Source organism: Solanum lycopersicum, chromosome 3 (genome assembly GCF_036512215.1).
Source record: "Solanum lycopersicum chromosome 3, SLM_r2.1".
NCBI lineage: Eukaryota > Viridiplantae > Streptophyta > Magnoliopsida > Solanales > Solanaceae > Solanum > Solanum lycopersicum.
In genome coordinates this window covers 6197911-6209946 of record NC_090802.1, presented here as the reverse complement: position 1 = coordinate 6209946, position 12036 = coordinate 6197911, and the positions used below count along the sequence as shown (strand labels likewise).

The 12036-nt window shown below is 33.2% G+C and overlaps 1 protein-coding gene across 3 annotated transcripts; it reads left to right on the top strand.

The window, feature by feature from the left end:
- Positions 1 to 6141: 6141 nt before the first annotated feature.
- LOC101267684 (probable protein phosphatase 2C 60) lies at positions 6142 to 12032 on the top strand. Of its 3 annotated transcripts, none has more exons than XM_004234475.5 (5): positions 6142 to 6565; positions 7506 to 7931; positions 8164 to 8531; positions 9925 to 10161; positions 11458 to 12032. In XM_004234475.5, the coding sequence occupies exons 2-5, from the start codon at positions 7613 to 7615 to the stop codon at positions 11725 to 11727; spliced, it is 1194 nt and encodes a 397-aa protein (XP_004234523.1). In that variant the 5' UTR covers positions 6142 to 6565; positions 7506 to 7612; the 3' UTR covers positions 11728 to 12032. The 3 variants fall into 3 exon arrangements, with proteins under 3 accessions (XP_004234523.1, XP_004234522.1, XP_069152372.1); XM_004234474.5 differs by having other exon boundaries at positions 6491 to 6959; XM_069296271.1 differs by lacking the exon at positions 6142 to 6565 and adding an exon at positions 7278 to 7395.
- Positions 12033 to 12036: the final 4 nt, after the last annotated feature.

The following is a 12036-nucleotide window of genomic DNA, read 5'->3' as shown; positions in this document are numbered from 1 at the left end:
CCAAAAATATACCATAATTGGAATTGAACATATCTTACAGAATTTCATAAAATATCTTTTATCTAGGCATGAATTACGGTTTAGGGTTGAGTAGCCTCCAAAAACTTCCCTATTTGAAATTGAAACACGTCTTGTAGTATTGTTCCATAAAATATTTTTTATATAGGCATGAGCTAGGGTTTAGGCCTCCAAATACGTACCTTAATTAGAATTGAACATGTTTTATAGATGAACATATGTAGAGTTCTATAAAATACATTTTATATATGCACGAACTAGGGCTTAGGGTTGAGTAGCCTACAAAAACGTACGATTCCATGATTATAAGTTCATTCCATACCGGACTAGGCCGGAATAGGGTTATATACATTCTCATAATGAGAAGGGGCTAATTGGACCTATCTAAATAGATACTATGTTTACATATGGATCCCTACATCGTTACATTCCATTTAGGATTAGGAATACGCGTAATCGGACCTGGTTTTTACATATCTCTATTAGGACCCTATTCACCTCTTTGAGCGAATCGAGAAATAGGTTTGATTGTCCATTTAGAGTTCCACAAAAATATATTTTATATATGCATAAACTAGGGCTTAAAGTTGAGTAGCCTACAAAAACGCTACCCTAATTATATAATTAACAAAACGAACACATTCCATGAAATTATGCATGAAGTACCTCCAAAACCATGTACCCTAATTGGAATCGACAAGACATCATAAAATTATGCATGAACTACTAGAGTTTAGGGTTAAGTAACATTTAGGGTTAAGTAACATTCAAAAACGTATAAAAAGGTGATGGTCCAAACTATGGGAAAGTACATTGTTGGATTGGATTTTGGACTTGCTAGCAAGTTGGTCTTTGAGAGAGCAAGAGGAAGTGCCGCTGCTCTGTGAAGTCAGCAAGAGGTTCTAATGCTACACACATGAGCATCCTCTAAACCAAACTCTTCCAACTGCTAAACAAACAAGCCAAAACTCTATGCTGGTGTCCACCACCCACAATGACAACTTCACCATTTGTTTCTTGTTTGTTCACAAATCACCTTGATGCTCTCACTTGAGTTATAAGCTTGAGTTACCAAGCTCAGCATACTTGTTGTTTAGTTGAGAGATTATAAAGTGACTCTATTTGTGTTTAATAATCGATGTGGGGCAATGGAAAAATTAAATGGGTGCTTTAGATTTCCCAGCTCTCGTTCGCGCCGAGGATATGTTCGTAAATAGCCACTATATATCTTTCACGGGATACGAGTAAGATATGCATGCCTTATACTTTAATCTTTGCAGATTCCACTTGTGAGATTACGCTGAGTATGTTATTGTTGTATTACATATCACCTCTTTATCATTCACGAGGTAGGGTAAGATATGTCTATACTCTACTCATTTTTTCAAACTCTACATGTGAGATTATATTGAATATGTCTATTCTCGCGCCTAGTGTTTTTTCAAAAATAGTGAATCTACCTCACAATGGTAACTTTTTTTGCTATTCCTTGTTTCTTCTCTCTCACTTAAATTTTACGTGTTAATTGGTAGCGTATTTCTCGAATGGTTTGGACTATATCTCCACGAAAGAATTTGTAGATCTTCTTGGTATTTGGTTATCAAGAAAAAAAAAAGTGATGGTCCAAACTATGAGAAGCCTTTTTTAGGGGTTAGACTACTTGTCTTTGACAACACCATTACTTGTTGCCCAAGCAAGAGGCAGAGCTGCTGCTATGTGAAGTCAGCAAGATGTTATGCTATCAGATATTACTTGTGAGATTATTACATCGTTATGATGTTGTTGTTATTATTGTACGCATACGTTCTCTTATATCCTAAGCATTTTTTGAAAATAGTTTCTACACTCCATCCTCTCTATACCCGCGTAATAGAGCAACGAGCGCGGGAGGAAGAAACTCGAGAGAGTTTTCACTTATACTTAATTGATAACGAACAATTCAGCATTTGAACTTATTTTCCCTACCTGACTACATGGTAGTAGTTTAGGGAGCGCAATTGCTAGAGCACGAGAATACTATCATTAATTGGTTCTTTCTTCATCTAATTAGTAAAAAATACCACTATTTATAAACTACTTAACATTATTCGAGTATTTCAAAAATAGTCTCTTTTTACAGACTCCATTCGTAAAATTACATGCTAGTATACACTCTTCTCGTTGAAGGTCGTCACTATTTCTATTATTCAGACTTCAATATGCTCGTTTTTTTGTATTGTCTGCACTGGAAAATGTTTATAAAGTTATTATTCTTTGATATAATTTCTAATATGATTTATTTTTATAAGGCTTCTCATGAGTCTATTTTGGCTACACATTCAATCAAAATCAACTCAAAAATTTGAATCTTAGGAAATCACTTTTAATAGTGAGCCTTGTACCTCTTAAAGTGAGACTTTCCTAACATGAATCTAAATTAATCAAGAATCAAATTGAATATCAAGCACCTAATAACAAAGTCACGAGGATCATTCGAAAACAACCCTCTTTTTCTTTCACGAGATAAGAGTAAGGGTATAGTTTTTGTCTAGATTCTATTGAGTATGTTGTTATTGTTTTGTACATGCGCACTCTCTTTACAAGAAATAGGGCTAAGGTCTGGGTATCTTTACACTCTACCCTCCGTAAATCTCACCAGTTGGATCACACTAAGGGGTTGCTTGGTAGAGTGTGTTAAAAAAAATAATGCATGCATTAGCCTTGTGTATTACTAGTACCTTGTTTGATACTCTTTTCGAACTTATGGTATACACTCTATTGTGCATTAAAGTGTGTACTGTTAATACTATGAATTTTTAGGTATTAGCGATGCAATGCTTTTAATGCATGCATTAACTCAATTGAAGACCCAATTGCCCCTCAATACATTTTTCATATCTTTTCCACCATAATAGTGAAGGGTGTTTTTGTAAATAATTTTTTATCAAACCAACCAATGCATAAATATAATCTATGTATAATTAATGCAAGCATAACTAACATATGCATTGCTAATGCAAACATTACTTATAGACTCCATTTTACATTATATTAATACATACTACCAAACGACCCCTAAATATGTTGTTCAACGGGTTTTTAGAGAAAGTCTCTTTACTTCTAAAGAAATAAGGATATATAAGGTTTGGATACACGTACACATTAATCTCCATTGACCCCACATACAAAATTACATTGAGCATGTTGTCGTTGTACACAGTACTCTCTTCTCTCGTAAAGTTATCAACCTATGTTAGTATTTTTTTTTACAAGGTTTCTCATATTTTTACTACATATTTAACTTAAATCAGTCCAATTTTGTATCTTATGAATGAAATTGCTTTTTCCAGAATTCTTTTTTCTCCTAAAATGAGCTGACATGAATCTAAATTAATTGAGGTTCAAAGAAAATATAAAACACCTAATAAACAAACAAATAATATAACTACAACTTTAATTAAATTTAGAGATTTTTATTCCAAATAGTATCAAGTTCAAAATACACCAATCTGAAATGTTAATTATCTTTTTCTAAATAAAAAAAGTGACGTTCCAAAAAAAAAAGGTAATACTTACTTATTATCTTCCTTGTAAAGTAAAAAAAAAGAGAGAGATTAAACTCCCTTATATCATAGATTTTAAACTTAAAATTGGAAACTTGAATTCTTCAAAATTATATTTTTAGAATTTAAAGTAGTGTTTGAACATACATTTTACTTGAAATTCTTTATGAAATTTTGTGAGCCGGAATCCTATAAACCCAAAATTATAACCAAACAAATACTTAAATTATTTGTTAAAAAAAAGTCCAAATTATATCGGCATACTTGTCATCTACTTGAGAGCTTATAAAGTGGCCCTATTTGTGTTTTAGTATTGTATGTGGGAAAATAATTAAGGAGCTATTTAGATTTTCCATGTTGTACTTGTACACAACACTTTTTTCTCGTGTCGAGGTCTTTTAAAACAATTTTCCTTTTTCGCATGAGATGGGAGTAAAATTTGTGTATATTTTATTCTTTCTAGACTTTATACGTAAAATTACTTATCTGCGCTCGTGACAAACGTCTTTAAAAAACAATATCTCTACCTCATAACAACCCATTTGTGTTTATTTAGAATTAATGACATACTGAAAAGGAGGAACAACTATGACATATAGCCACTTACCATGAAGAATGATCAATAAAACCCCTTTCATATATATATATATATATATGTGGATGCTAATGTGCAATAGCCTTTGCCTTCCATCAAAAAATTATATTTGTGTATATATAGACGAGTGTTAAGGTGCAACAACGTTTGTTCTTTTCTTTTGAGCAAATGCACAACTATCCCCTAGACTACGATTGAAATCTTAGATACATACCTTAACTAAATTAAGGTCTTATTATCCCCTAAATTTATTTATTTTTATAATTTTATACACTTTTTGTCTTACGTGGCACACCCCGTCACTCCAGGCAATTGACGCGCGTGGGAGACATTTGAATGCCAAATAAGTAAAAAAGGTGCACAATATTACAAAAAAAAATAAAAATTCAGGGGGCAATAGGATCATAGTTTAGTTAAGGTGTGTCTCGAAAATTTAGTTCATAGTATAGAGGGATACTTGTGCATTTACCTAATTTTACTTTTTTTAATTTTATTTTCTATTGTTGAATTATTAATCTAATAATAGAAAGCTTCAAGAGACAGTGAAACACTAAGTAGACTTTTTTTTTTCATTTCACTAATTAGACTCTTTGTGAGATAGTTATTAAAATTGTTACCAGAAAAAGAAATTGAAGAAAATAACCTCAACTAAAAGAGTTTCTAATGAAAATATAAGGAGTATTTGTCATCAGGGCTCAGACATATGAAGTTCAATTTGGCCAAGTTTGGAGGTCAACGGCGTCAATCGACTAATTTTAAAAAAAATTGTGGACTAAACATATGAAAAACGTTTAAAATCATGAATTTTTATTTTATGACATTAACATACTGAAAGTAGAGACATCACTAATGAAAACGCAATGAATACGAATTATGAGGCCCAGCGTGGCCAAGTTAAGGGGATCAATGGAATCAGTTGGCAAAAATAATCTATTTACCTTTCAGAAAGTAGGACTAAGGTATGGACATGCATGCGTACACTCTATCCATTTTCAGCGTGGCCCAGTGTTGCTGTTGTACTCTTCTCGTGTCTAGTATGTCTCGAAAATAGTTTCTCTACCTCACAATGAGACATAACTTCCATCCAAGTGTGAATATGAAAAATGGAGAGAATAAGTAATGGAAAGAATATTCATTTCGACAAAACGTAATATTTATTTGGTAACACTATAATAATGAAAAAAAACGCCATTAAAACCACAATGAATACTAGTCATGAGGCCCAGTGTGGCCAAGTTTAGAGGGTCAATGGAGTTGGTCTATTAATTTCCAAAAAAATTAACGGACTAACGCAGATGAAAAAATACTTAAAATCTTGAATTATTTAATGACACCAAAACATCGAAAAAGAGCAATCATTAATGAAAATCCAATGAGTATGATCGGTAGGCTTGTGAGTGAGGATAAGCCTAATCAAATTTGAATCAGTCCAAGAATTGACTGACTAATTTTCGAAAAATATCTCTAGACTAATAAAATTAAAAAGAAATTAATATTTAAATTCCTAATTTTTTGACACTAAAACACTCAAAAGAGAGTTCTCATTAATGAAAATACAACGAATTTTTGATTATTTAGCCTTTAAAGTTAGGTCTGGTCAAATTTCATTAAAACATATACAAGTGTTTTTCTTTTGTTTAGTTACTAAAAATAGTAAGTCCATACGTAAAAAATGTATTTTTATTTAATGGTCTGTAATAATTGTATGATTAAATGATTTAATCCTTTTAATTTTTTTTTAAAAGAAGTAGTATTCTTATTTCCATCAAATATTTTAGTAAACACCAGAAAATTTTCATCTAAACCTAGAAACCACAACATAAAAATATACTATTAGACACCAAAAATAAATATAAAAATATATTTATTAGAAATTGCATATAAAAAATTAGCATCAAACTTATGAATTTTTTTTTAAAAAAAAAGCATATATATATATATATATATATATATATATATATATATAACTAAAATCTCAAACTCAATAATTTTAATTTTTCACTCATTTCTTCCATGAAAATTATTTATAAACATACATTTACTTCGAATCTACCTGGCCAAAACATAAAAGGACCAATATTTTTTTATATGATACTATATAGGAATTTAATTAATCTCGATTTAAGGATCGTAAAATTCATTTCTGAGGTGATACTTGTAATTAATTTTTTTATTTTCTTTTTCAAATTTTAAATTCGAAGTCTCTCATCAAGAATGAAAGAATTTCAATCACAATTCATTTTAAAATCTCTAATTACATATAAAAGAAATTCAATCATTCTATCATTGTCCGCTTTGTCACTTATAAGAATCTTGATGGTTTTTCTTTATGGGATTTTGTTTTTTTCCACTGCTAAACACAAGAGAGTGTGTATGTGAGAGATCTTTCAGTTGGTTTAATCACACACAGGTAAAGGGGTTTAGACTCTTCTTCTTTTTCTTCATTATAATACTATTATCTTTTTCTTCTCTCTGTTTACTCTTTAATTTTTTCATTTTTTTTTCTATTTCCTTTTTACTAGTAAAAAACAAGAGAGAGAAAAAGGAAACAAGAACTGGAAAAAAAGACTCAATCTTTACTGTGTAATAGTTGTTTGTTTTTGTGGTTATACAAAAGTTGCTGCTTTGATGGATCTATAGATCTAACAGTTTCAGACCCACATGGATTGTTATGTTTTATTCAGATCTTAGTCATTATCAGTTGAAGGGGTTTCAGTTAACTGACCAGAAAAGAAAAGAAAAAGACAGTATAATAAGGCTTAAATTACACCATCGAAGTCTTCTTGTTCTTTATTTTTCAGCAGGTATTCTTGAAGTTGTGAACTTTATGTGATTTGGGTGTTGTTTAGTTCATTTTGGGATGTGGGTTTTATTTAGTTTTGGCTGTGATTTGTGTTCTTTCAGGATTTGGGTATTGTTTTAATGTTGTTTTGTTCATTTTGGGATGTGGGTTTTTTGCCTAGTTGTGGTTAGGCACTGTATTGGGTTAGTTGCTTCATGTCATTGCTGATCTTGGAAATTGTTAGGTTGTTGTCATGCTAAATTTTATTCTTTGTTGTTGAAATTGCGTTTTGGAATTTTTATGTGAATGGATTTGTTTATCATTGGTTAAAGCTATGATCTTTATTGCTTTCTTTGAGTCGAGGGTTTATCTGAGACAGCCTATCTACCTGTCAAGGTAGGGTAAGGTCTGTGTAGACTCTAACCTCATTAGACCTCCATTAGTGGGGACTATACTGGGTATGTTGTTGTTTGCTTGGTTAAAGCTATGATCTTTCTGCTGTTTTGTGGTTCTTGAAGTAAGTTGTATTGCTGAAGTTCTTGTTATATGCTTGTTTTTTTGTTTGCAGGATAAGAGAGTATAATAACATAATTAGGCTTTTAGTTAGGCTGTTACTGCATTTTTTGTTTTGGTGTTGAGAAACTGGAGGTAGGAAGAAGTGAAATGAAATGAGGGATGTTATCAAGGCTGATAAATTTCCTGAAGGCCTGTTGGCGGCCATCGTCAGATCATTCTGTACATGCTGGTTCGGATGCAGCTGGACGACAAGATGGACTTTTTTGGTATAAGGATAGTGGTCAACACTTGATTGGTGAGTTCTCAATGGCAGTTGTACAGGCAAATAATTTGCTGGAAGATCAAAGCCAGATCGAGTCGGGTCCTTTGAGCTTACTTGATTCTGGCCCTTATGGAACGTTTGCTGGGATATACGATGGTCATGGTGGACCGGAGACATCACGGTATATCAATGATCACCTTTTTCAGAATCTCAAGAGTAAGCATACTAGACCTGTTTTATTGAGCAAAGTACTCATTTGCCAAGTATCGAATTCATCAATCTGTTTGTAGTCCAAATGGTGTTGTTAAACTAGTTAAATGCTATTCATTAAAAATTTTGTAATGAAAACGCAAGGGTATATTCTTTTTAGAATTTAAAATATCTACTATATTAGATTATTTGCCCTTTAAATTTGTAGTTTGAATTAATTAGTCTGCAACTTTTGTAGGGTTTGCAGCAGAACAAAATTGTATGTCTGTAGATGTAATACGGAAAGCATTTCAAGCTACAGAAGACGGATTCTGCTCTGTGGTTGCAAAGCAATGGCCAATGAAGCCACAGATGGCTGCTGTGGGATCTTGCTGTCTGGTAGCGGTGATCTGCAATGGTATCCTGTATGTTGCTAACCTTGGTGATTCCCGAGCTGTTTTGGGAAGGCTTGTGAGGGCTACAGGGGAGGTTCTTGCCATCCAGCTATCAGCTGAGCATAACGCATGTTTCGAATCTGTCAGACAGGAGTTGCATTCAATGCATCCAGATGACCCACAGATAGTGGTTTTGAAGCATAACGTATGGCGTGTAAAGGGTCTGATTCAGGTATGTCTCATGTTTCGTGATTTGCTGATAGAATAGCTTATATGGTTTCTAATTCTTGCTATTATTTTAGAGGGAAACATATGGTTAGTATCGTCATTAGTGTCCAAAACATTTTATAGTCAATGAATTAAGTTGTTACTCATTGGACATTGTATGCAGTTGCTAGTGCATCGTCTGTTCTCTAGTCTTAGCAATGAATACAAGGACAGTTATTGCACTCTTATCTGCATCCTATCAGATTTTATTGTACATGGAGGTTATTTATGAGCCACGTCTCCTGTAGCTGTCTTTTGACGAAGATTGCATTTTAGATTCCTTGAACAGAAGATGTTAAAATCTTTCCTTCATTCCCTATATTGTCTGATATTGGAAACTCTTTTCTGCATCACTATTTGTTTCCTTTATTATGGGGTGGATGGTGGTTTGCAATGACTCAAGTTATAGGTTGATCTATCGCTCACCACCAATTTTTTGTCCAGCTTCTAGCAAATTTTTCGGCAATTCAGAGGAGCAAACACTCATCTTTTTTCTTAAGTGCAATCAGACTCTGTATATTCCACATTAATTCATGATAATGGAAAATAATTCTTATTAAACCATCAAAAGGTGGAGTGCGAACTTAATCAACAATTGATTTCCTCATTTGCTATGCTGACTGGATGTGTACTCGCGTGATCAATCGGTGAATAGATTTCTTCCAAACACAATTCGGCTTAAATCCCATGAACCCCATGGTTGATAAGTTCATTTACTGACCTGATATGCTATTACAACCTTTCAAAAAAGGGAAATTCAGGACGAGACACACTTATATAAAAAATAAAAGAAAAAGGCAGATTAATACAAACCAAATAGGTTGTAGAAGATGCATGAAAAGACCAAATAAAAAGAAGATTTTATTCTGAGATAAGAACAAGAGGAACTTCACTACTTAATTAGTCACCTGAGTAATGGTCCATGTATCAACTTCAAGCAGCCACGTGTCAAGTGTTGGAACTAATCGTTTATTACAATAATGTACTAAAGACCAGAACGGTCAAAGGAGAATCCATTCTTTGTTTCTTCCGTGTTGTTTGGATTAAATTGTAGTTGTACTATGTGCATGAAATCCTTTGTTTCAATTCCATTTATGGCAATATTTTATCATTCTGGTTATTATATGTGACAGATGTAGATGCCACCATTGATACCTATTTGGTTATTTTGTGCTTTAGGAGTTAAGATATTAAAATATCTCATTAAGAGCTATTAATTCAATTTATGATCTTTTCCCTGTTTTTGATAGATCCTGCTTTATATACCTACAAGGAGTCCACACAATATTGAAATGAATTTACTTGTTTTCTAGCTCCAATCTATTTATCTGAGTTTTAATTTTTAATTCATCTTGCAGATTTCAAGATCTATTGGTGATATATACCTTAAAAAGCCTGAATACAACAGGGAGCCGTTGTATGCAAAGTTTCGATTGCGTGAACCTTTTAAAAGGCCCATATTGAGCTCTGATCCATCAATTACTGTTCAAGAACTCGAACCACATGATCAATTTCTCATATTAGCTTCTGATGGTCTCTGGGAACATCTTTCCAATCAAGAAGCAGTTGATATAGTACAAAATAGCCCCCGAAGCGTAAGATCTTTGACTATTTGATACTGTTTTCTTACTTCTGTTAATTTATTTATATTTCTTTTGCACAAATGAAGTTTACAATTGCAAATCAACTCTAATAGAATTGTATTTGCTGGCTTTAGGTGGTGAACATTGAAAGTTTTAAATATCGTGAAGATGAAATGTCTCATTAAACATATCTTGTTCTTATGTTTTTCCAAAAAATCATATTTCATGTGCTATTCTAGCAGGTTATGATGTAATTTTTTGTTTTGTTTCTTGGTGATACTAGAACAAATTGTATTGAGGAATATATTTCCTGTTCTCAATATCCCGCCAATATTGTCGTTATGACTCCTGGTATTCACCTGTTTAGCTAACTCATCTGAAGAGCTCAAGTAGTTTCAGGAATGTCCACGTTTTGTAAAGAACAAAATAACACTTCCAGATCCCTCATTTTATGGAAGGCAAAAATATATGTTGCTTGAGTACTTCAGTTTTTATCTTTCGTCTTTCTATTTTCTTTGGGGTAAAAAGATAGCTTGTTACTAGGCCGTTGCTATTGGATGACGTGTTATTCATGTAATAAGGACATGGTACTTAGATATTCTTGAAATTTACAGTACTAGTATAACTATATCCATGCTTGGGTACCTTCCGTGTCGAGATATCAACATTTTCCCTTACATTTTCTAGGAAACAAGGAAATGGTTGCAGGCGGAAATATATACCAAATTAACAGATGAAAAAAATAGTGTAGCAATGTGAAAATAATAATTTTGAACTAAATTGTTTCCATGTTAGAATGGATGGAGTGACCTTAGATAAGAGGGTATGAAGGACATAGATTAGGATTGAAGGGGTTAGTAGGTAGCAGTGAGCTGTCTTGCTTCTGTTCTTATTAGTAGTCACAGTATTGCTCGTCTTGTCCTCCAATTTCTGTTACTACCTGTTGTTCCTTGTTATTGTTTATCGTAGTTCATGTTACTTCTTTTTGAGACTGCTTTGGACTGCTTATCCTTGAGCCGAGGGTCTATCCGAAACAACCTCCCTACCTTTGAGGTAGAGATGAGGTCTTTGTACAGTTTACCCTCCCCATACCCCACTTTGTTAGAATGGATGAGTGAGTACTTCAGATCCCTACCAAATTTTCATCTGCAATGTGTTATTATAGTCTTAATTGTGTGGCTTTCTCGCATGGAAGGTAATCGAGGCAACTCGGAATGGAAGAATATTGTGATAAGGGATAAATATTAATGTGTTTACTCTTTGCTTATTGATTTTGCAATGACATGTTTCTAATTTTCATACCTTCAGGGAAGCGCTCGGAGGCTAGTAAAAACTGCATTACAAGAAGCAGCAAAGAAAAGGGAGATGAGGTATTCTGATCTAAAGAAGATCGATCGTGGTGTTAGGAGGCATTTTCACGATGATATCTCAGTCATAGTTGTGTTTTTAGATTCAGATCTTGTAAGTAAGGCGAGCTCGTTGAGGGGCCCCTCTTTATCTCTGAGAGGTGGTGGTATGAACTTTGCAGCAAAAAGTTTGGCTCCCTGTGCTACTCCCATAGAACTCGGTACCACTTAAAAACTTTCTACTCTATTGTATACTCTGCTGTGTCCTCAAAAACTTCCTCGTGGAGAGATTCGAAAAAAAACAATAGAAGGTGCACTAATTTATTCTTTTGATGTACAATGTTATATTTAACACGAAAACAGGTGCCTTGTTTAGTTTTCGAGCAGCAAAAGAAGAACGAAAGAATTTACTGTAGAGATTGTTTCTCGAGTATGAACTTGTCTTCTCTTACACTCCCTTTGATTCTTTAGTAAATGGTGTAAAATGACAGATGAAGAGTAGATGTTATATACTTGTTATCGAAGCATTTCGTCCTACATC